Source organism: Mycteria americana, chromosome Z (genome assembly GCF_035582795.1).
Source record: "Mycteria americana isolate JAX WOST 10 ecotype Jacksonville Zoo and Gardens chromosome Z, USCA_MyAme_1.0, whole genome shotgun sequence".
NCBI classification, from domain to species: Eukaryota; Metazoa; Chordata; class Aves; order Ciconiiformes; family Ciconiidae; genus Mycteria; species Mycteria americana.
The window spans coordinates 30,724,246-30,750,001 of NC_134396.1; the positions used below are offsets into that span (position 1 = coordinate 30,724,246).

General features: G+C 41.6%; 1 protein-coding gene across 1 annotated transcript in view; it reads left to right on the forward strand.

Moving 5' to 3' along the window:
- The first annotated feature begins 438 nt into the window (after positions 1 to 438).
- Positions 439 to 25,756, forward strand: part of FOCAD (focadhesin) — a 144,466-nt gene continuing 119,148 nt past the window's right edge. The window contains exons 1-5 of the mRNA XM_075526933.1: positions 439 to 541; positions 982 to 1,070; positions 5,233 to 5,307; positions 6,859 to 7,013; positions 15,869 to 15,973. Coding sequence (XP_075383048.1) covers positions 1,014 to 1,070; positions 5,233 to 5,307; positions 6,859 to 7,013; positions 15,869 to 15,973 — 392 coding nt within the window. The 5' untranslated portion in view covers positions 439 to 541; positions 982 to 1,013. The remainder of the gene's footprint in view (positions 542 to 981; positions 1,071 to 5,232; positions 5,308 to 6,858; positions 7,014 to 15,868; positions 15,974 to 25,756) is intronic.

Genomic DNA, 25,756 nt, shown 5'->3' on the forward strand with positions numbered 1-25,756 from the left:
TTTCAGAAATGTAATTCACAAGTATATGGGAATATTTTGCTGTTTAACTGCCAGGAATTTATATTCATTGAGGTGGAAACTTATTAATTTTGAGTTTTCCTACTGTGAATGGTGTTTGATGTGGCACATGCTGCATTTGCATGTTTCCAGGGTTTAATTCCGTCTTTTTGAAAATAAGTGGCAAGATTCTGAACACGTCACACCAATAGCATGTCTTGAAATTGGAGTACTGTGCATGAATATGTTTTCTCAGTGCTTATTGCAAAGGATTACACTTACATTTTCAGCAAGTGCTAGGTTTTTTATTTTTTAAGGAAGCCATCCCAAGTGACTGGAGGTGTGTTTACAGTAAACTGAAATGTTTGAATATTTGCTGTTGGCCATCAATTTCACTGGTGTGCCAGCAAGGTAAGCTGAGTTCTGATTTCTCTCCAATTTAGGTTCCTGTATGCTTGTGGGTGCCTGCATATCCCAACTTAGAGAAGTTTTTTTTGTCAAGTGTTCCAGTCCCTAACTACAATTACCATTTACAGTCTTACAGGTGGGTCTTTTGTTTGTTTTACTTCTGTTTTTGCATGAAAAAAAAGAAAAATTTTTGGAGAACTTTTTGTTTTAAACCATGTTTTAGAAACTGTGAACACTCCTCTTGTCCCATTCTCAAGTCAATGAGATATACTTAAAATGCTCTCAAGGGTAAATGCTTTCAGAGTACACACATGCTGTGCTATAAGGAACTGTATATTTGCTCCAGCTTTCAGAAATGTTGATTACCCATTCTTTGTGCAAGACCAATGGGTATTCAGCATTTCTTGGGTTTAAGCCCATAAAGCAAGGTGATATGGTAGACTTAGGAGGGGGAAGAAAATGCTTTAGTCCTTACATCTGCTGTTAAGTACAACATAAATCTTGTGTATTTTTTTCTGGTAAGTAGCACGCTTTCTTTCCTAGTCCTAAGTATATTTTTTTTAATCTCTCTTGCAGAGTGAGAATTAGTGTCATATGACAGAACCAAAATGTTGGATGACATCAAGAAGCGGTTTGAATTTCCTAATGCAGTTATTCAGTCACAGGTAATTTTTTTAAAAGCATGAAACAAATTGAATTGTCTGTGGAAACCTTTGTTCCAAGGCCTGCTGCCTGACGGTAAAAAGGTGATAAGGAAGACACTTTTTTGGGGGGAGAGGGGGGTGCGCTCCAAAGGCAGAAAACCATAAAAGTTGCAAACAAATGCTAATTTCCCTCTCTGTGTAATCCAAACATTGGACATAATAGCTCATCACTGTAAAGTCTCTGCAGGAAAATCAGAAACTTTCCAGGACTTGAAGGTTCAGATGGGGCCAAATGGTTTTTAGTGACCCTGTGATCTCAAGAGAAGCCAGGGGTTGTCAGATGTCATGTGTGGGGTCAAAATACTTGGCAGTTTTATAAAGTATTATCTTTAGGACTGATCTGTTTTCTTCCTGTGTGATGAGAGCTGATGAACTACTGCAGTCTTGTATGTCATCAAAGAATAACTGTGTACAGCTCCACTGTGATCAGCAGACCAAACCCCTTTGTTTTCAGATCTATGCATTGGCTCCTAATCATGTTCACCTGAAACCTTCTCATGTGCATAAAAGTGTTTATCATAGTATTTTTAATGGACAGGAATGAAGAAAGTAATAGGCTCTGTTTAAAAAAATACACCTTCCTTGCTTTGGCCATCTCTCATTTCAGTATTAAAAATGTATCTCTTCAGCTGTAAGATCATTGCTAACTTCCCTGTTTTCTTCCTCTTCCTGTTTTGAATTCAGTATTAAATATATAGCCATTTGTTTGGTGGAATAAGTTGATGTGAATGCAGTCTGTGCAACCTGGTGTCTCTTGCCTTTTCAGTTCAGCTCAGTCTACACTGGTTTACAATAATTAAGTTTGTAAGAGACACACAGAAGTCCCCTTGTGATCAACTGGGCATTTAGGTGAGGAAGTCATGTCCCTGTTCATCTAAGGCCTAGCAAAGTGTCCTGTACCGTGGATGAGTTCACGTCATTACTAACCTTGATGAGTAGGACTCGGCATCTTTGGAGCAGTTTGTTTTTCTTCAGTGCAGAAGAATGTCCCTATGATACAAGTATTGCTGAAATGTCTTGGCTCATCACTATAGCTGCATGTCATTAAGGGCTACTGATGTGCTTTGGTTGATTTTGTGCTGTGCTTTGGTTGTTTTGCTAGTTTCCACTTATATTCTGTGGCCCCTGAAAAGCATGCTGTAATCTTCAAAGTATCATGAGGCCAGGATTCAACTTTGTGACAGATGTCTTCTCTTTCTGGGACCAACCAAGACATCTGCTCTGCAGAACATGTAACCTACACAGACAAGGATGAGCGAAGTGAGGAACTTGAGCAGAGTTTTGTAGGTCAAGAAGTTTTACTGGTGAATCCAGTTCTTGGAATGCAGTGGGCTAATCTACATTTTTACTTCCCTGCATAGCTCGCTGGAAAAGCCACTTTCTATTGATAAGCCCCTTTTCCAGTGTAGTGAAATTGTTTTAAAGGATGTGGTTGTGAATTAATTTCTGAAGTTCCTTATAAGCAGGAAAAAGAAAAAATAATAGAAGATTCTCTTGGTAGGTTCACTAAAAAAAATATTATCTGCCTGGGGGACATGTTGTTGCTCTTGCAATGGGATAGCTGCAAAGAAACAGAGATAAATATCTGACTTTGTCCCATTTTTGCATTCTGTTTTCACAAGAGTAAGGTTCCCAAATAATTAACTGTCTTTTTAAGTCAAATGTGTTAGAGTACATATCCAAACCTTTGAAAGGCATAATCCTTGTAGTCTAGGAAGGTTTAAAGTGTCGTCTTTCCTGAAAATGTGAACTGTTATCTCAGAGTGCTACTATTTGTCATGTCAGGCTAGCAGCTAGTATCTAAATGAAGTGTAAATAAATCCTGAAAGCAGAATGAACCTGAAAACATTTAAAATAATCTCTTCCTGTCTTTTTATAACCTAACAAAACAGAAATGTTACTGTTATTTTTTTCTTGCTGGCTTCCTAGTTTACTTTTTCCGAAAGTAAGGATCTGTCCTTACCATAGAAGAGTAGATGCAGCTGCTGTTCTAGGTACATTGATCATCTGAAACATTTTTGTACTTTTACTATGAAAAGATGTCTTTCTGTCTCTCACCGAAAGGGTTTTCTGTGTAGCAGTTGTTGCGTTAAGAATTACTGTCATGTAGGAGTCTGAGGAGTGGCTAAGGGGGGGAAACCCTCCCGTTGAGTCATGAGGTTCAGACAGGACCCCCTTGCTTTCTAAACTTGTCAGAGAGGAGTCTAGGTGCGGCTAAGTCCAGTCTTAGTCTCAGACTTGATCAACAGTTATTTTCTAAGGACTGTATATGCAGCCATTCATCAGAGTTAAAACGACAGCATTAATTTAAATGTGCTGCACCCCCAGTCTAGTCGTGTTGCATGAACTATCATGACCACACTTAAAGAGTCTGGTCCTGTTCACTAATTACCATGGCTAGATTAATGAAGAATGCAGTTTATTAGAGCAACAGACACACAGATTCTTTGGCTTACTGGTGATAAATTCACTGTCTGCAAAGCACATGCAAATACCAAGAGTATGAGTGACACTGCTGGCTATAAACGCGTTAGCAGATAATAAAGCAACTCTAGAGAAATTAAGTTGCCTGGGGAGGCACTTGGAATAACCAAGTGTTCGAATCTTACCTAAAGGCATCCCGATGGGGGGAAGAGAGGCTCAGCCCGTCGACTGATCCCAGAGGTCAGAGTGGTACATGACGGTGTCTTCCCTAACATTCTCTTTCTCTTAAGCAATTTTATACTATCTTTCACCTTTCGGGTGCAGCTTGAGTGACTCTAGTCATACCTTTCTTTAGGATTGTTGTAAAGTTTTCAAAGCGCAAGCTCAGTAAGGGGTGGTCACACCTTAGAGGCGGGTAGCTTTTGGGATGGAGCTGCGTTTTGGTATTATAATGATGTTGTTATGAGCAAGGTCATCAAAGGACAGCGTTTTGTCAGAAACATGACAGACTGTTGGCCCAGGGTAGCAAATGTGAAGCTTACTGGTCACACGCAATACCTTTGAGTTCCCATTTAATAGCAGAGCCTGACCGCGGCGTCTCCACACCACTCCACCCTCCGAACAGTACCTTATTAGAGTCAGCACACCAAGTTCCCCTGGCGTCGCAAGGTTACAGGCCTAGGGAACTTCCATGGAATGGATTCCTTGCATGTCAGTTGCATTCCACCCAGGAATCTTCTTCAATGCTGTACCTTACCTAAAGGTGTGAATATAAGTTTAATTTCTAAGTCATCTCCAGCAATTATCCCACAACAGGATCAATGATAATGAAACAAGACAGAGTAAGGCATTAGAGATGAGGCAGAAAACAAAAGCCTGGATTCAAACACCCTGAAGCCTTTGAGAGTATTTCAGTCCACATCTAGATTTTTTAGGCAGTTTGAGGAAATCAGACATTAATTCTATTAAAATAGAATGAGATGCTTAATCTTAAACCTCAAATGAACAAACATATTCTGTTCTTTAGAACTGAAGCGGTTTTTTTGAGGACCTTGAAAAATTAGATTTTGTTCGTGAACTCTGCCACAGAATAGCTTTATGAGGAATACTGTTAACTTCAAATGCCTTCTTTAAAGTAAATGAAACATTTCTGGCAGTAGGTATGCTAGGGGATATGTAAAGTGCTTAAGGTATGATAGTATGCTTGTCATCAGTGTTTAGCAAAACTTGCAATGCAAAAATTTGGGCAAGTTGCTTAGAGTTGCTGTGTTCGCTTCCTCTCTTGCTTCTACTACATTATATAGTGAAGGACTTAATTACCAGTGCTGTTAAGCACACTGAGATCTGTACAGCAGTGGAGCTGTAAATGTCTATTACAGTTCATGCATTAAAATATCTGCAATTTCTGAGTATGTACCTGATTCTAATCTTATAAGAGGTTCTGTACGAAGAGACCCTTGGATCTTTGTGGAGCCCTGTGGAAGTTTGTTTTTATCTGCCTCAGGATAACAGTAAAAAGTAGTATGCTAGCATTACGGAGATTTTTGACCCTAAAATGTATTTCAGCTTCCATACCAGTAAGTTTGGTATTTCAAATCACAAGAAAACGATCATATGCAACAACAGCGTAAATTCTTCCTAACGGATAAGTGAAAAGTAACGCTTGATCTGTACGTGTTTATTTCTTTTTCTCTTTTAGGCAGTCGGTCATCTGATTGCTGCAGTACTGAAAGAAAATGTTTCTTCAGAGAAGATCAGACAGGCTTCTGATCAGGTCTGTGGCATTCTTTCACTTCTGTCTTCTCTCCCATCCATATGTGTTTATGTTTTTCTATGGTTTCCCATTCCCCACTGTGTAATTTTAATAATTCCTAGAAGTTAAGTAGGGTAACTAGCAATATGTGTCTGGGCGTACAGGTAGAAACGGTAAATCTCTGCGGTCAGAAAAGCAGTTTTAATTCCATCAGAAGTCTTACTGGCAGAAGTCTTAAATCTGCAGAATACCAACATCTAGCTATGCTCAGTTTAGAGAGTTATTTGAGTTAATTTACGTTACTGCAAGTGAAATGCCATATGGTGAGACATTGTCGCTTGAGTAGTAAAGTCTTTTACATCACTATAAAAATTTCAAGGAGTATGGCATTTCACATACCTGTATTGGTGTTATATTTCATATTAGCTAAGTAGAGCTTATATTTCTTTGAGACAGCATGGTGCAAAGACATACTTTGCCTTTTACTTGAGTCAAGCTCACTTAAGTGCAGGTCTGTCTTGTTAACTGAGATGCTTATGAAATGCTGGCATTTGCAAGTGTCACAGCAGTGTAGGAGAGGTGTTAGTTAGGACTTGCTCCTCCGTTTTTCCTCCCGAAAAGCTGACTTGTACAGAAATGAGGAGAAAATGATTTGTGGATTTTTCCTTCCAGTCTGAAGTCTTAAATCTGCCCCCCAAACTAGCAAACCCAAACCTGAAAAGTGCTGAGTTTTGATGTGAAAGAATGTTGGAGGTGCGTAGTTTCTCTCGCAGAAGCTCCTCCAACAGTCCTGATCATAATCATGTTCCCAAATGACATTCTGTTTTGAGCTACAAGTTGACTCTTCCCATTTGCTGCCCCATGAAGGTATTAAACTGAAATACAGCAACACCATCTAAAATGCTAAGAAGCAGAAGATTGTGCCGCTTAGACAATACAGGCTTCCTTTTTATTGAAGAGCATTTTGCAGTGTTCAGTTGTTTAAAAACATTCCTTATTTCTCCATTTGGAAGCTACAAAGTCAGCAAACTAACCTGTGAATGCAAATTTAGCATGAAAACAAGCAGCAATTTTGATGGATACTGCCAAATCTTTGTGCTTACTAACAAATGCAGAGAACTGAGAGCTTCATAGGGTGAGTAGAGACAACTTACCTCTGGGTACCCCTGTATATGCCTACCTGTAGCTGTTTGCAGTACACCTTGCTGTAAACATAGCTTGACATAGCAGTTCCTGAGTTGTCTCCAATTACATCTGGATCTTCTTAAGGAAAGTGAAATTGATGCTAGCCCACCTGCATAGGTACAGCTGAAAAATTTGTCTGCCTTACCCTTTTCTCAGAGACTCCTGTCCCAACTGAGGGCATAGGCAGTAGGGGGCAGGAAAGTGGGAGCTGTCCTGGGAAAGGCCTTTCTTAGGTGGACAGTCTGTACCCCAGCTTCATCTCTTGTGCTCTCTAAGACTTCAGGAGAAGCTATTCAGCAGGTTTTAATTTAAAAGTGTGTTTGAGATGAATGAAGATAAATCCATGTCAGCTTTCTCATTGCTTGTGTCTCATGCTTTTCACTTCAGACTCCTGCTCTGAACTTGCTTTGGGAGAAGTGCTGCAGTGAGAATGTTGCGTTGCGAACAGCCTGCTCTGAGGGGTTGGTGGCACTTGTTGTAGAGAAACACGCTGAGCTTGACTACGTTCTTCATGGAGCTCTCAACCTAATTCCCTCAGCAAGGTAGTGTTTGGTTGCCTGATTTTGTGTCTTTTGTCAGCTGGTTATCAGTCACTGCTTTTCCCTTGTAAATACAGGGGAAGAGGAGAGGTTCTGTAAATGGCAGTATCTTCAAAAAAGCTGTAGCATTAAGGACTGACATTGCCCTGCCACTCTGCTGAAGGCTGTTGCCTTCATCTTTGCAGTGTGACCGTGTGGATCTGACTTAAGAACTCATAGAGTATCCTATGCATGTAAGCTGAAATTGTTAGCAGTTCAGACTAATGCTCTGAGCTTTGAACTGTGGAACTGTGGAAATCCTGCCTAGTTTTGTTGCCTCTGTCATGGGGAAAGGGGAAGAAAATGTCAGCAACTGCCATTATGGGAGAGGGAAGCAACTTCCTAATCAGTCTGTCCAAAAAAACTAGTTGCTCAAATAGAGTGACCATAAGACGGTGAGTGGGGATTAGGAATGCTGGGTTTTGTTTCCTTGTCTGCTGAGGAAGAAATCATTTTACCTAACTCTGCAGCTACTTCCTCTTACAAAATTCTGCAAATATAATGCCTACATCTCACAATGGTGTTTTGAGCTGGACTGCCTGTGCAACATACTGAGAGAATGCAGTTATCATGGGAAAAAGACACTGTGCATAAAATGTATAAATGGGAAGTCAAATGATCGTTGGGAAGATGGTTCCATTCAAATCTACCAACCTTATAAAGTTCCTTGGGTTATCTTTCTCTCTTCTGATTTTTGGCAGCTAACTGGATTTCTGCACTAAGCCTTCTTATTCTCTTCCTAGAGAATGCTAGAATTGTTTTTAGCCAAGCCAGCTAATTGGTGCTACACCTATGATGTATTATGCTGGTGGCCTCAGCATAGAGGTTGCAAGAACCATGCTATTCAAGACATATTTTTCACCCCTTCTAACCTTCACATAATCAGTTTTAGGCTGAGGTTTGTCACAGTCAGTCTGAGCCAAAGGTGAGTTTAGGTTTGAGTAAACTAGTGAAATGATTAAGAAATCAGATATTTTAAAAAAGACTGTTTCTCTCCTTGTGACTTGCTTGTTTTACAGCTAGGGTCTTGCTGTGATGATGCTGATTCTATGCTGAGTTTACAATAGGTGGTTATGGATCCCTAGGAGAGGTTTTTGCTGGCAAAGCTTGTGAAGAAGAAGGAAGGGGGCGACATTCAGAGTGATGGCGTTTGTCTTCCAAAGTAACCATTACGCGTGATGGAGCCCTGCTTTCCTGGAGATGGCTGAACACCTGCCTGCCCATGGGAAGGAGTGACTGAATTCCTTGTTTTGCTTTGCTTGTGTGCATGGCTTTTGCTTTCCCTGTTAAACTGTCTTTATCTAAACCCACGAATTTTCTCATTTTTACTCTTCCAATTCTTTCCCTATCCCACTGTGGGGGGAGAGAGTGAGCAGCTGTGTGAGGCTTAGTTGCCAGCTGGGGTTAAACCACGACTCCAGGAAAGCAGGGCTCCATCACGCATAACAGTTACTTGGGAAGACAAACACCCTCACTCCGGATGTCCTCCCTTCCTCCTTCTTCCCCCAGCTTTATATACTGAGCATGACATCATATGGTATGGAATAGCCCTTTGGTTAGTTGGGGTCAGCTGTCCCAGCTGTGTCCCCTCCCAACTTCTTGTGCACCTCCAGCCTGCTTGCTGGTGGGGTGGGGTGAGAAGCAGGAAAGGCCTCGAGTCTGTGTCAGCACTGCTCAGTGGTAACTAAAACATCCCTGTGTTATCAACACTGTTTTCAGCACAAATCCAAAACATAGCCCCATACTAGCTACTGTGAAGAAAATTAACTCTATCCCAGCCAAAACCAGCACATTTTCCACCCCTTATTCCATACCATCTACGTCATGCTCAGGTCCCACGCTATCCAATACCTCCTCATTAACCACCACCCCCCTTCCTATCCTTTGATAAATACACAGATATCACTCCCTTAGTCTATGGACACCCTTGTAAAAAGTCCATAAAATGTCCAGAAATGTCCACAAAATGTCCACTGAGTTCATTTAGTCCATGACTTTGGGCTCCATCTGTTATGGTGGTCACTCAGGACAGCAGAGGTTGTGTGTTGTGTGGAGTTATTGGGCACCGAAGCGAGCTCAGGTCAGGTCACTGCTGCACTTACACTGTTTCTTGTAAGGCTTGTCCTGCATTGGTTCAGGTGGTTCCTGCTATAGGACTTCCTATAACATGAAAGTCAAATCCTGGGTTACAACAACTTAAAGGAATTTCCATTACAATCTCCACCCCTGGTCCCTTTGGACCAGACCGTAGGGTTTAACATTGCAATAAGCACCTCCCCTTTCCCTGGCTCTGGTTTTGACTTATCCACAGACTGCAGTCCCTTAGGGGAGTACCTGCTCCAAGTGGAGCCTTATCTATGAGCCACAGTCTCTTCAGGGGTTATCTGCTGCGATGTAGACTACATCCACAACCACAGTTGCTTTGAGGTGCACCTGTTCCAGTGTGGCCTTTTCCATGGGCCACAGTGCCTTCAGAGGTATACCGTCTGCTGCATGGTCTTACCCATGGCTGCAGTCCCTCCAGGGGGGTGTAGCTGCTCTGTTGTGGCCTTCTACATAGCCACGCGCTTTGAGGTGCTCCAGTATGACCTTGTGCACAGCCACTGATCCTTCAGTTTGTACCAGCTGCAGCATGGACTTCATCCACAGCCACAGATGCTTCGAGGTGTACCTTCTCCGGTGTGGTCTTATCCTTGGGCCACAGTCCCTTCAGAGGTATACCTGCTGTGGCACAGACATAGCCACAGACACTTTGAGAGGTACCTGCTCTGGCATGGGCTTATCCATAGCCACAGACAGGTGGGGGTGTCCTGCTCCTGTGGATTCATCCACATGTCACAGCCCCTTTGACTTGAGTTCATACTGGAGTTCTAGTCTGTCCAGTACAGCAGCACAGAAACAGCAGCGGTGCCCCAGCCCTCTGCTAGCTCAGGTGCATCGCCATTGCTGTTATCAAAATGTTCCCAGGCACAGTAGAGTAAGATGATAAACGGTACAGCAAACAGCAAAAGCAAAAAGCAGCCACTAACGAGCGCTAGACTCTATACAGTAAGGCAAGCAAGCCCCCTGGCAAGCACAAAACCCTGCTGATTAATGGCTAAACAGCAATAACAGCTATAAATTCTATCTAGCACATTCCAGTCAAACCTGTCGTTATCTCGAACCCTTTGAGCCCCACGTTGGGCACCAAAAAGGACTGTCATGGTTTGACCCCAGCCGGCGACTAAGCCCCACATGACCGCTCGCTCACTCCCCCCTGATAGGGTGGGGGAGAGAATCAGAAGAGTAAAAGTGAGAATTCCTGGGTTGAGTTAAAGACAGTTTAATAGGGAAAGCAAAAGCCATGCACACAAGCAAAGCAAAACAAGGAATTCAGTCACTGCTTCCCATGGGCAGGCAGGTGTTCAGCCATCTCCAGGAAAGCAGGGCTCCATCATGCGTAATGATTACTTGGGAAGACAAACGCCATCACTCCGAACGTCCCCCCCTTCCTTCTTCTTCCCCCAGCTTTATATGCTGAGCATGATGTCATATGGTATGGAATAGCCCTTTGGTTAGTTGGGGTCAGCTGTCCCAGCTGTGTCCCCTCCCAGCTTCTTGTGCACCCCCAGCCTCCTCGCTGGTGGGGTGGGGTGAGAAGCAGAAAAGGCCTTGACTCTGTGTCAGCACTGCTCAGCAGCAACTAAAACATCCCTGCATTATCCACACTGTTTCCAGCACAAATCCAAAACATAGCCCAATATTAGCTACTATGAACAAAATTAACTCTATCCCAGCCAAAACCAGCACAGTTTTAGAAATAGATTTTTATAATATGAATAATTTCTGTAAGCCACTGTCCTCCAAATGACAAAATTTTACTATTTCAGTTTGGGCTTAAGGGAAGAATCTGCATGGTTAACAAAGAGGTAAAAGCACCTCTACTTAGACTATGAGAACCTGGGGTAAGGTGGAGGGAAAGTTTCATTAGCTGTAGCTTGCAGACTAAGAAATGTGAAATTCCTGTTAAGCTAAGGGTTTGTTACAGTATCAGCATTTCATGAGGAAATGAAATGTTAATACAATTTTGAACTTCAAGAAATAAAAAGTGTAAAATGGGATATTTAGGATTGAGTTGGCTTGGACAGGTGTACTCTTCGCTGGGTAAAGAACTGGCTGGATGGCCGGGCCCAAAGAGTGGTGGTGAATGGAGTTTATTGCAGTTGGTGGCCACTCATAAGTGGCATCCCCCAGGGCTCTGTATTGGGGCCAGTCCTGTTTAATATCTTTATCAATTATCTGGATGAAGGGATTGAGTGCACCCTCAGTAAGTTTGCGGATGACACCAAGTTGTGTGGGAGTGTTGATGTGCTTGAGGGGAGGAAGGCTCTGCAGAGGCATCTGGACAGGCTGGATTGATGGGCTGGGGCCAATTGTATGAGGTTCAACAAGGCCAAGTGCAAGGTCCTGCACTTGGGTCACAACAACCCCATGCAATGCTACAGGCTTGGGAAGAGTGGCTGGAAAGCTGCCTGGCAGAGAAAGACCTGGGGGTGTTTGTGGACAGCCAGCTGAATATGAGCCAGCAGTGTGCCCAGGTGGCCAAGAAAGCCAATGGCATCCTGGCTTGTATCAGGAATAGTGTGGCCAGTAGGACTAGGGGAGTGATTGTCCCCCTGTACTCGGCACTGGTGAGGCGGCACCTCGAATACTGTGTTCAGTTTTGGGCCCCTCACTACAAGAGAGACATTGAGGTGCTGGAGCGTGTGCAGAGAAGGGCAACGAAGATGGTGAAGGGTCTGGAGCCACAAGTCTTATGAGGAGCGGCTGAGGGAACTGAGGTTGCTTAGCCTGGAGAAAAGGAGGCTGAGGGGAGACCTTATTGCTCTCTACAACTACCTGAAAGGAGGTTGTAGAGAGGTGGGGGTCGGTCTCTTCTCTCAGGTAGCAAGTGATCAAACAAGAGGAAATGGCCTCAAGTTGCGCCAGGGGAGGTTTAGACTGGATATTAGGAAATTTTTCTTCACTGAAAGGTTTATCAAGCATTGGAACAGGCTGCCCAGGAAGTGGTTTGAGTCGCCATCCCTGGAGGTATTTAAAAGATGTTTGGATGAGGTGCTTAGGGACATGGTGTAGTGGTGGTCTTGGTAGTGTTAGGTTTACAGTTGGACTCGATGATCTTAAAGGTCTTTTCCAACCTATACGATTCTGTGATTTGGTGATTCTGAAAATCAGAGTTATGTATTGAAAGGGCTTGGATCTGCCCTTTCTACACCATTCCTAGATTTTCCCTTGTGTGAAACCAACACATATGACTGATGGCTATAGTAAGTGCTGGCAAATTACCTAGGAACCTTTTATGTATTTTTGAAGTAGCTCCCTCCACCCCCCAGCTGCCGCTATTCAAACCACATCCCCTAGGGATTGCAAAGCAGGGTTTATATAGCCTAACCACAGAAGTCTGTAGGTTTAAAATGTTTGTAGCCCCAGGAGCTGATTAAACTGGCAATTTCAGATTGGTTCATTTCAGTGCTGATACTTTTTTTTTCCTTGGATCTTCTAGAATTGTGACCTGCTGTTCATCATCCTGTTCACTGCCAAATTTTCACCCAGGTTTACTCTGTGGCTTTACACTGCTGTGTGCACAGTGTCTTAAATATGAAATTAGCAGCCACTGGCAGCCAGCAGAAAGGCACTTGCAACTGTTGAGCACCTTTCAGTGCTGAATGGAGTTAGGTGAATGTTTTATTGGCAAAGACTACTCATGTTGTGTTCTTGCTTCTCTTCTGTTATGATGAGTTTAGCAGGGGCTTAGTGCACCTCGTGGGTTTTATTTTGTCAGGTGTAGCAAATTCTGCATGCTGGGAAAGACATTTTGCTTTGTCAAAGGTGAACATCCAGTGTTTATCCGAGTTGACTTGTGTGGTTCACACTGTCTGCTCATTATATGAATGGGAATTTATTCTTACTTTTCAGGTGCATCATTGTACCATAACTGTTTCTTAGGCCCAGCATTCAGTTTCCTCCGATGCTCCAAGAGCTTAAACTTCAGGGAACATCACACTTATGTGTGTGTATGCATATATACAAAATATGTATACATGTGTAAATATATACATGTATGTTTTTACTCATTTTTAACATTGGTCTCCAGCTTTCTGTGTAGAAGATGATGGGAAAACTCTGGCCTGTATTCAATAATGAATGAGCATAAATAATCAAGTCAATCTGTCAAAAACCTGTGAAACAATGGATTATTGTAACCTTTAAGAAATTGTCAGAAGGATGTATTTTCAGAATGTTTTTATCACCCGAGCATCCATACCTGTAGGAGGTGGGGAAATCCTTGCAATATGTCATACCATTGTGCTGCTTGTGTTCAGGAGCTGACTGCAAAGCCTAAAGCAGCCATTCTCCCCCCACTTCCTGCCTGGGAATTAGGACCAGCAATACAGGAGTTTCAGAACAGGGAAGCCTGTTTTCTTACCGCGTGCTTTATGTTTTGTTTTTCCCCGTACTGCATAGTTACCCAATTGAAGCTGGGGAACATGCTAGCAAATTCCCATTTAACTGACTCTTTCTAGCCGTGAAGTATCTAAAAGGTTGTTGTTCTCTCTCTCTCTCTCCCCTATACCCATCCAAAAGGCTCTCCTTCCTCCTCTGTGTGTTATGTTGACTGTATTGGGATTTGAAAGTCTGCTACATGCCTTCCTTTTGGTTGCTTTGCAGCAGAGTTCTGTCAAACCACGTTTTCTTGTATAGTCAGATCTCAATGTTTTGAGAGCCAGGTGTCACAACAGCCAGACATTTTCAAGATTACAGGCACATCTTGTAACTGGTCCATTTTTTGAAGAAAGAAAGAAAACAGAAGCTTATTCTGTCAGTTTTTATCTGGGTCAGTGTTTTCCAGCAAAAGTATGAAAGGCAGAAGATAGAATATACTACTTTGCCTGTATCTGGAATATGAAACTAAGCATTTATTGGTTGGGAGATCCACTGTGGGAATCTCTAGACATCCCCTGGTGTGCCATACCAGCTTATGGAAAAGAGTCTGTCTGCAGGTGTTTATAAGTATAGTAAAGTCTGGCAGTTGAGTGTTATTTGCCTCTGTGTTCCCATTTTCTTTTATGAATGATTTGTGGGTTTTTTAGGTAATGCTTTTCTAATCATATGATCCTTTGGCTTTGCAATTTTTGAGCCTTCAGTAAAGTGTTTGTAGATATCAAGTCATGATATTTCTTTGTGATTACATGTTGTTACCACACATTATTGTGCTGCTGTTGGTCCAGCCTGTGTGTGTGAACTCCTGCCTTTTAACAGTGTTCACGTAAAGTCTCCCTGTTCTTTCATAGAAATTGCTTAATTTTGTTCAGACTTCTTGGTATAGCTTAGAAGTCTAAATGTGTGTATATCCATTCATAATTTAGGAATGTGTTTGTGGAGCATGCTGCACTCTATGCCAAACAGTTCATATTACTGTATCTCAGTTTGCTCATGTGATAAATGAGGATGATGGTTTGTTTGTCCTATGAGAGGGTTATATAAATTCTGCATAACTTCTTGTTTCCAGCTTGCCATCTGAGGAGTTCCTGCAGTTATCCATTCAGTGATGGAGAAGTGGAATTACAGATAAAATAGATTTCTCAGATTTTTTCCTGCTAGGAAGGAAAGAAGGGGGAACAGTAAAAAAGAAAAACAAAAAAAGCCCAGCAGCCAATTCTCTTTTTCCTCCCTTATCTTGCCCTGTGTGATAGAAGTAACTTTTTGTCAGGTGACTATCTCTTATAATTGGATATTGTGGTAGCTCTTCCTATTCATTATGTGAATAAAGTGAGGAGTGTTATGGTTTATTAACATGAATAGTAAACTATCTAATAGATTTTTAGGGGATGATGGTACAATTGTATAGCATGTTCTAGATGAAAAGTCAAAGAATCAACCATAACTTTCTTTTCCTCTGCTTCTACATTTTCACCTTGTGAAAGAGTGTTTCATTACAGAATCCAGGCTATTTTCTTGAGAAGAGATTGGGTTGGATCTGGCATGGTCTGGTTGGAAAGGTGTGGAAAGCACTTAATTATGAAAAGGAGAGCAAAATTTTGAAAGTTGTCCTGGTAAGCTCAGCCACGCAGTAATAAGCTCTGGATTTCTTGAGCTCTTTACTGCGTGGTCACAGAGGTTTTTTTCCCCTCTTGTGGTGGACTTCATTAATTTCATTAGTGTCTCCCCAGGAGAATATGGGAAATCCTATAAAAATTCCAGAAATACTGTTGTTTCTTGAATTTCCTGAATGGTAAATTAAACAATATAGGAGGAGGGAGATAAAATAGCTGTATGTATCTATTTCATGTAGTCCTTGGCTCCTGAGATTGAAAGTCAGCACAAACTAGATGTCTCAAATGTCTTTTCTGACAATGTGATTTCTCTTGCTTTCTCTTGCTAGACAGGCATGGTTGAAATTTGTGTACTATGCTGGATCCTTACCTGTACACTTGCATTCAGAGAAGAGCTAATTTTCCATTTTTAACATATTGAAAGCACCAGTTTCAGTGAAGTGGGGACAGCAAAGGTACTTGTAAGATATGGTAGAAGCAAACCATCAAATTTTTTAATTGATGCATTAATTATTCTCTCTGCTGTTTTGTTCATTATGTGAAAATGAAAACAAAGACACATGGATGTACAGCTTGCCCAAAATTGCGTAGGCAGATGTGAGGAGGTCCTTAAGGAGAACTCAAGGCTTCTTGAGTATCAGTTTTGTTCCCAGGTTCCTCCTCTTACAGAAGAATCAACTGATGTAACTACATCCATGACAGTAATATATTTCTTTTTGTCAACAGGAATGTGCATGGTTTAGTAAAAACTATTTGGAAACTACTACAAATTCAAGCTATTCAACTGGGAAAAGATGGAGATGAGGCTGTTCGGAATCTGTATGGAATCAGGTTAGTTTCACATCAGTTTTATTTAGATACCATAATAACTTTTTGCCTGATTTTCAGAAAAAACATAGGTAAGTGTTGATACTGGCTTTCAGTCTGTGTGTCTCTCTCCTTTTTTTTTTTTTGTTTTGTGTTTTTTTGTACACTGTTCAGGTAATCAAGAGCTGGCACAGGTTGCCCACAGAGGTTGTGGAATCTCCATCCGTGGAGATACCAAAACCTGACTGCATGTGATCCTGGGCAGCCTTCACTAGCTGACTCTGTTTGAGTGCATGGGTTGGACTAGATGATCTGAGGAGGTCCCTTCCAACCTAAATGATTCTCTGACTTTCTGATTTTTTTTGATTGAAAGTTTTAAAGAGTTTTATAGTACAGGGATAAGATTGCCACCATAAGCTCAAAAGGGGCAATGGCAACATGACGGCTGTGTGTGAGAAGGAACAAATAAATACTGGGACTTGTTCAAATAGAGTAGCTGGATGATTGCTAATAGTCCTTTTAATAACTTTTATTTTACAACCGTGGCCCACTTCCCTCTCACTTGTTTTTCCTGCTTTATTCCTGTTATCAAAGTAAGGTTCCTGAATGCTTTTACTGTTACAAGTGGTTGTCATGTAAAAATAAGTGATTCAAAGGTGCTTCCAGAGCTACTCATATAAAGCTGCTTGTCATGGAATAGCAGCCTTCCTAAGGGGACATTTTAGTGACTTCATCCAGCTCTTGAGAAACCATGAGTCAGTGCTGACATTAACAGCCGTTATTGTATCTTTGCTGGAGAAGGTCCCAGCTTGGTAGATGTCATGAACAATTTTTCAAGTTGCTTTTTATGCAGTTAAGAGGTATAATTGTAGCAGGCTGTAGCAATAATGCTTTAAGGATATAAAAGGCACTATTTGGAAGACAGGATTCATGTCTTTATTTAAGCAAAATGAAATAGTGAAGAAAAGTAAAACAGACTTTGGAGTGCTGGATGCGATTGCATTCCTGAAATCCTGTGTGCCTTTGTTTTTCTAGCTATATTAGTTCTTTCTGCAAAGTCCACACTCTTATAGAACAGTTTTAATGGAAAAAGCAGGTAACGAAGGGTAGTAAGATGGAACTCTTTTGGAAACTTCCTCTTTAGTAGTAAACAAACTTATTTAAAGTCTCCTGGTAGAAGAGGCTAAGTTAAATCAATTTAATCCAGGCTCCCTGTGAAAAAGAGGGTAGTAGGATGTGACTGGAATAAAGAAACAGCCTCTCCCCAATAGGGCAAAGAAAGATTATTACTTTTTTTTTTTTCCTCCCACCTACCAAAAGAGAAATTGCTGGTAACATACAAGGAAGGTGAAATTTGATCATTCAGAATGGTTTAAAGTAATAGACAACTGAAAATAAGCAGCAGATTTAAACTTAACCAATACGTTTTTTGTTTTTCCTTTTACTTCCCATTAACTTTAATGAAGAGAGATGTCAGATTGTTTGACTTAGTTTTTAATATCTAGTAGGTCAAGGCCCTGTGATTTTTGAGATCTGACTTTTGGTTTCTAGTGTACAGAAAGGCCTGTCTTTGTTCAGCAACTTGTTAGGTAACAGTATTTGTAGTTGTGTAGTAAGTGCCATTAAAACTTGATTTCTGAAAGAAATAAAATAATTTATACAATAACCAACAGTAACCTCCTATTACAGTGTTCATATATTATGCTGTCAACTGTGCAAAAGTATTTCATATGGAAATCATCAGTGAAGAATCAAAAAAGCACCAGTATGTTCTTATGTAGTTTGCTATTGTCATCTCTCTTGGGACATTTTAAAACCAGTATTACAGGGTAATAAATAAATTTCGTTTAGACCAATGTTAATTCTGGACAATAGGATTACTTTTGTAATACTTCTTCTTGTGATGATGTAATATCATGAACAGTTCCTGAAAAGAAGTGGGAGAAAATAATGTCTTGCAGTTTTGGGGGTTTTGTCTGGTTATGTTGTATTGGGTTTGTCTGGGATGGAGTTAGCTTTCCCCATAGGAGCCATCATAGTGCTCTGCTTTGTATTTGCAGCTAGAATCATGTTGATAACATACCAGTGTTTTGGCTACCACTGAGCAGTGCTATCTCTCCAGCCCAATCCTACCCCTTCAAAGGCCAGTACGGTGGGGGTGGGCAAGACTTTGGGAGAGGACACAGCCAGGACAGCTGACTCAAACTGACCAAAGGCGTATTTCATACCATGTGACATCGTGCTCAGCAATAAAAGCTAAGAGCAAGGAGCCAGGGGCGGGGCAGGGGGGGAGCATTCATTATTAAGGCATTTATCTTCTGAAGCAACCCCTACGCATAGTGAAGCCCTGCTTCCCAGGAAGTAGCTGGACGTTGCCTGCTGATGAGAAGTAGAGGATAAATCTTTTTGTTTTCCTTTGCTTTCACGTACGGCCTTTGCTTTTCTTTACTAAACTGCCTTTACCTGGACCCACAAGTTTTTAATCTCATTTTCTCCCTGTCCTGCTGAGGAGGGGGAGTGGGAGAGCAGCTTGGTGGGCACCTAGCGGCCAGCCAAGGTCAACCTACCATGTAGGTTTTCTGATTTCATCTGGGGAAGCCTCTGTAGTTTTAATGCTGGGATTCTCCGCTTTATTTAAGCAAGTTAACCTTGGAAAATATAGAAGGGATTACCTCTGTTCCTACAGAAAGTGGGAAGTGTTCCTTTTACCCTAGTAAGTTCATAGAAAACTGCCTCATACATCCCTGAATTTTGGGATTCCTAATTGTTTCCATAAGCTATGTAAGTACCTCTGTTGTGTTTTTTAGTTTTGTTTTGTTTTTTGTTTGGGTTTTTTTTTTTTAACAACTAGTATTCCAGTGATGGATAAATATCAAAACAAATATGCTGGTTTTTTTTTTAAGGAGGTGTGAAAAAAGCTACGCGATTTTTAAATTCACTTATGGGATGATCTGCACTTTTTGTTATGAAGTTAGGACCAGCTGTAGCAGAGACAGAAGTAGTCTGCAAGTCGGTCTCCCTGTGGACTAGAACTGAGCGTTACCAGTGGATTTATTATCTCTCGTCTGGCATAAGGTTGTCTGTTTCCTATGCATATTAATATAGTGGCCAGTAACCTAAGCTCAAGCTGAATTGAGTGGACGGCCAGGGAAGAGGGATTTTGAGGAGTGCTTGTCAGCATTCTTAGTGCAGGTGGGTTATTACATGCATGTACAGAACTTTGGCTATACATTTTTTTCTGAAAGCTATTAACTTCTTGTAATGAATTAGTATTTTACATTATTCTTAATGATTCACCATGCATGGTTTTTATTGTCTTAAAATTCTGGAGAGCTGCCAACTTTCTGAAATCAGAATTCAAAGCAGGTAGAAAAATGCTTTAGGAGTTCATATTTGATGGAGTAAAGTGCTATTCCATCTTTCTGAAAGGGCCACGGTCACAGCTGCATACGCAGAAAAGTATGTTGACTGCAGACATTGTTTCCTCATGCAGAAAAAGCAATCTGTCACTGAATTTGTGCTCTAAATCGGATTGGAGCTCTCATGTGTTCAGAGATGTAACAAAAAGGTTGAGATGACTTAAAACTTAAAAAGAATTTTTGTTTTGTTGTTGCCCCTCACATAAGATTTCTCTTTGTTTCCCTAGACACTTACGTATTTACAGGTGGATAGCTGCTGTGTCTGGTTGTGCATTTTGCTTTATCCTGAACCCACTGGCAATAATTTAGGGTAGCACTGTAATGTCATTTGAAGATGTGGGTTTTACAGTGCTGTGCTAGCAATTCTTAAGTTAGTATTGACGATAAATTGCATCTACACACCTCATTTTTCCTACCAATAATAGCATTATCAAATGGAACTTTTTTTGGGCTGCGCATTTTGGTGTTTCGTTATTAATCACTGTTCACTATGGAGCTTAGCAGATTTCTTTCCTCATTCAATTTCGTGTGGTTATATTAGTTTCAGAACACACAAAATCTGTCATAAAAGGCTTGCTTTTCTTCTGGCTAGTAAGCCATTTTAATTTTAGACTTGATGTGTCACATGTGCTGACTTTATGAAGGTTCCGCTGACTTCAGTGTCATAACAGCACTTACATGACTGGAGACATACTCTTCTCATTAGGAAAGGTTGTTAGTTCTTAAAATATGACAAAGGTATTGAAATAAGCAGCTGCTATAACACTGTATGTCTATACAGGACTATGGACTTTCAAGGTCCTGGCATGGTATGTGAACAGTAGTTCTAGCTTGCTGCCTGATAAATGATCCTCTCTGTGATCTTGCTGGATTCCAGTGCTAGACAGGCGACAGGTTTTTTGCCTTTTGCATGCTGTCATCCTGGAAAGTTGCAATGAGGCAATAACCTTAGCCTTTCTAGTCTTTGTACACAGATTGTAAAAGACTGTAACTTTAGTAAAATGTTTCCAGGATCAAGGAAGGTGGACATATGAAGACCATGTACGTAAGTTAACAAATTAATGTGGGAAGTGCCAGGCTTCTAGCCCCAAATATGAAGGCCAGACCTGTAATATGTGCATACTTTGTGATCTTAGTTAGTATCTGTTTTCTGAACATGCTTCAAGTAGTCCATCACATCAACCAGCTTTCCAAAAGTCCCCGTGTCTTCAAATTATTTACTTGCCTGAACAGAGGGAGAACAGAGGAGCAGAGGGGGAACCCCATGTAAAAAACAAAAAAACCACAACCCCCCAAAAAAACAACCACCAAAAACCCCTGTCTTCTGAGCTTGATAAATTGTTACAGCGACTGATTCTTCCTAAGTGCAAATACCTTCTCTTTTTTTTTTTTTAGTCTGAATTTGCCAGTTTCAGTTACCAACCTCTGATTCTTTTATCCTAGCTTGACGTTTTTTGCTGTATGAAATTTCTGTTCTCAGTGGAGGTACTTAGGCTGCAATGACACTACCCCTTAATTTAATCCTTGTTAGCTTGTGCTTTTACGCTGAGGGATGTGTTTTTCCAGGCCTTCATGAGACAGCCATGAGAATAATTAAACTTCTCCAGATTTTTAATAATTGACTTGAAAGATGGGCACCGGCATAGGAACATAGCCTGTAGACTGAGGGAAATTATTGTGCTTTTTCCTCGGCACTTACCAGATGGTATCTGGAGTACTGTGTCCAATTTTGGGGTCCCCAGTACAAGAAAAGTGATAAAGTGGAGCAAGTTTAGTGGAGGGCCTCTAGGATGGTCATACAGCTGGAGCACATGCAGTTCACGGAGAGAATTAGGCATGTTTAGGCTGGAGAAGAGACCACTTGGAAGGGATCTAACAGCCGCCTTCCCAAGGACTGAAAAATATATAGCATAGAACAGACTATTTCAGTTGGAAGGGGCCTGCAGCAATGATCTAGTCCAACTGCCTGACCGTTCCAGGGCTGACCAAGTTAAAGCATATTATCAAGGGCATTGTGCAAATGCCTCTTAAACACTGACAGGCATGGGGCACGGACCACCTCTCTAGGAAGCCTGTTCCAGTGTTTGACCACCCTCTTGGTAAAGTAATGCTTCCTCATGTCCAGTCTAAACCTCTCCTGGTGCAGCTTTGAGCCATTCCCACGTGTCCTGTCGCTGGATCCCAGGGAGAAGAGATCAGCACCTCCCTCTCCACTTCCCCTCCTCAGGAAGCTGTAGAGAGCAGTGAGGTTGCCCCTCAGCCTCCTTTTCTCCAAACTAGACAAACCCAGAGTCCTCAGCCGCTCCTCAGAGGACATGCCTTCCAGCCCTTTCACCAGCTTTGTTGCCCTCCTCTGGACACATTCAAGGACGTTAACATCCTTATTAAATTGTGGGGATCAGAACTGCACACAGTACTCGAGGTGAGGCCACAGCAGTGCTGAATAGAGTGGGATGATCACCTCTGTTGACGGGCTGCATATGCTGTGTTTGATGCTCCCCAGGGTGCGGTTTGCCCTCCTGGCTGCCAGGGCACACTGCTGGCTCACACTGAGCCTGCTGTCGACCAGCACCCCCACACCCCTTCCTGCAGGGCTGCTCTCCAGCCACTCCTCTCCCAATTTATACTTGTCTCCAGAGTTACTCCATCCCAGGTGCAGAATCCATCATTTGTTCTTGTTAAATTTCATGCAATTAATGATTGCCCAGTGCTCCAATCTATCCAGATCCCTCTGCAAGGCCTCTTGTCCCTCAAGAGAGTCAACAGCACCTCCCGGTTTGGTACCATCAGCAAACTTGCTAATGGTGCATTCAACTCCTGCCTCCAGATCATCATTGATAAATATATTGAACAGAACTGGCCCTAGAATTGAGCCCTGAGGAACACTGCTGGTGAATGGTTGCCAGCCAGCTGTAACCCCGTTCACTACAACATTTTGAGCTTTGCCCTTCAGCCAATTTTTCACCCACTGCACCATGAAGCTGCTCATCCCACAGTTGGACAACTTGTCCAGAAGGATGCTGTGAGGGACAGTATCAAAAGCCTTACTAAAATGCAGAAAACAACATCTACCACCTTCCCTTCATCCATTAGGCAAGTGACCTTATCATTGAAGGATATCAAATTAGTTAAACAGGACTTTCCCTTTGTGAACCCATGTTGACTGTGCCTGATGATTGCGTTATTTCTTTAAATGCCTTTCAATAGTAGCTGGTATAATCTTCTCCATAATTTTTCCACAAACTTTTCCACAAACTTTCCACAAAATTTTCCACAAAAGAGGTTAGACTAACAGGGCTGTAGTTCCCTGGGTCTTCCCTCTGACTCTTCTGGTAAATTGGAGTAACGCTGGCTAGCTTCCAGTCAGCAGGGACCTCCCCAGACTCCCAAGACCTTTGGTAGATGAAGAAAAAGAAAGGTTACCAATAATAGCAGCACCTGGTTCTTGGTGGAAGAGCAATGGCCGGTGAGCATAAGTTTAAAAGCAGCAGTTTCTGACTGGATAAAAGGAAAAATGTTTCAGTATGAGCACTGGAGCACGTTGCACAGAGAGCTGAGGTAAATTTTCTCTAGACTTCATACAACACTGAAGGAAGATGGTACCTGCAACTCTTGGAATTGTCCCAGTCATAGGCTGCAAAAGACTTCAGTGCTGAGACTGAAATCTGCTGTGACCCATGCCTGCCGCTCCCTTTCTCCCCTGGCTTTTTTTTTTTCCCCTGTACCCATTAGGCAATGGTATTTGTCCTACTTCCCAGAGTGATTTTTGGCAATTCCAAATAGAACGTCATCTAATGTTCTGTTTGTTAGAACATGGATCAGTAAGTGTGTGAAACTATATGCTTTCATGCATGCAAGGTCTTGGTAGTGTACAGGCTCTAATGTGTCTGTATATGGAGAAGACTTAGCAACAGTTTTCTTTGTCTGATTTTATTGCATTCCTGTGGATTTCTGCTGTTTTCTTAAAGGCACAGTTGTCTTCATGTCTAAATAGAAGTTACTTGAATTTGGTTTAACCTATTTGCTGACAAGTCATATTCTAACTATTCTCTTAATTTAGACCAACTGCCTCTAGGCTGATGTCCTGAGCACTGCAGTTCAGTCACTCTGAATAAATAAAAGCTTTTTCTTGATGCCTAAAAGCATATTAACAATACTTTTTGCTTTGTGAATATCCTTCCATGGCAAGAAGTGCTCTGTCAGAGCAAATTTGCTACATACTGCCACCTTAAGATCCAATGTAGTTTGAAGTTTTTGAAGAGAAGCAGTTGACCAAAACTTATTTTCTCTTCAGGTAACTCAGAGTTCTTATTAAGAATTTTTGTAGCATGTAAGAACACTGCAGTTATATGCTGTTACCTGAGCTATATAGCTGCAGAGTTCAGTGGGTCATATTGTCATATTTGACTGTTGTATTCTGTTGAAGTAGATATTTGCAGTTTCCTTGGTTATTAGCTCTATTCTGACCACATTGTGAAGAAAACAAGAGGCATTAGGTATGTAAAATACTCTGTAACCAGCTTTCATAACTTGATGGGCCTTTCATTCAGCTAATGGTGGTGTTTATTACTCTGTGATTATCCTCAAAACTAGTCAGGTGCCCAGAATTCAATGTTAACAATGAGACTGTAAGAATAATATAATAAGGAGCACCTCCTTTTGGTTTAAGGATATGTCTGCTAGATGATGTTTTTTTCAGAAATAGTATCTTACTAGGCATAGCATAACTCTAAACATTCCTGTTTATAGCAGGGTAAGTATTACCCCTTTAGCTCACTTATGGAAAGCCTTAATGCACCATCACATCATAATACCCCATCACATCACAATTCAAATTTGCTATGTAATGGAAAAAATTAGATACATGTTTTTAATTCTTTTATGGGATTCTTGCAGATCTCATTCAGTTCACCTGGAGCTGGGTTTGTTTGGTGCTGCTGAATGAAGATGAAGGCTGTGTCGTAGCACAATGCTATTGAATACGAGTGTGTCTCAATGAATGTTGTCTTCTGTAGTAAAAAGACTGCTTCAGATCTTGGGCTTTCTGCTCTTCGCAGGTTCTTAAAACAACAGTAACAAACAAACCAAATACCATTATAAATCCTTTCTAAAAGGCTTATTTGACTATATCACTCACTGTAATAAAATTAACAGTATATCAAGAAAACTAACAGTTTCTTCACTGCTGTGTTCCATATCTGCTATCCTTTGAGACAGCTCACATGCATGGAAGTCAGTTGGCCTGTAAACACATGCAAGGAGCCTTAATGTTATGCTGTGTGTGTGTGTGTGTGTGCTGTCCTTCTCTCTCTCTTTTTTTAATTCTTTCTCATTTATTTTATTTAAAAGGCATGGTAAGTGTTTGAAACTGAGGTAGTCTCTCTTGACATGTACCACTTCAGTTGGTGGGTCTCAGATCACCTAGTGCTGTGTAGGTAAAACTGACTGAAAGTCTCTCTGGTGTGTAGCACAGATTTGTTGGATATGTGAACAGGAAAGATGGTTAACCAAACTGAAGGTGGTGGTCTGCAGCATCTGCAGTTCCTAGCTTTATGCTGCCCCACTCTGTGGCTGCCAGCTTTGTGTGGTGTCCATGCAGTTGTTGCTCTTTGCGTTTATTTGTATAGCCCTGCTCTTTCACATGTGTCTAGCAGATTTGTGGGCATCAGCAAGACTCTTCCAACTTTTCTCTCTTGCTATTAGGAAAGTTGTTTCTGCTCCGAGAGCAGGGAATTATCTGGTTGTCTGCTGTTAAGCTGTTGGTATCCCAGAGAAGAATCTACACCACTCTGCTTGTAGTTGGCTGAAGCAGGAAACTGGGGGAAATAAGGACACTTAGCAGGCAGGTGGGAGTGTGGGCCGGTCACAGGAAGGACAGTGGGTAAACTCCAGAAGGAGCTGATGGAGGTAGCGATGAACCTGCCTTCACATCACCAGTTCTTTCCAATTTCCCACTGCTGCAGGAAATTTAATGTTCAAACTCTAATATTCTGTTTTCCTTTCTTATGCTAACTTACTCTACTCAAATGACTTTAGTTTTGCCTCTGACAGAACAAATTATATACTTCTGGCTCCCCTCCTGCCCAGCTTTACCTCCACTTGCTACTGTAGAAGGGTAGTCACTGATGCAAGCCTCACACTTCTAGGTGGTGTAGATTGCCTTCAGTCATTGACTTTGGAGGTGGGGAAGGTGTTGGTGATAGATTCATCTGAGAAGAACAGGTGACTACTAGGCCTCAGTGACCTTTTCAAATGCAACCATTGTCAGAGGGCTGGCAGTAAAGTGGAGGTCTCTAGGCTGGTGGTATGGCCAGCCTAACTCCTTTCCTGCTTCTTTCACTGCCTAAAAAAACCCAGAAATATAACTAAATAAGTTCGGAGCAGATTT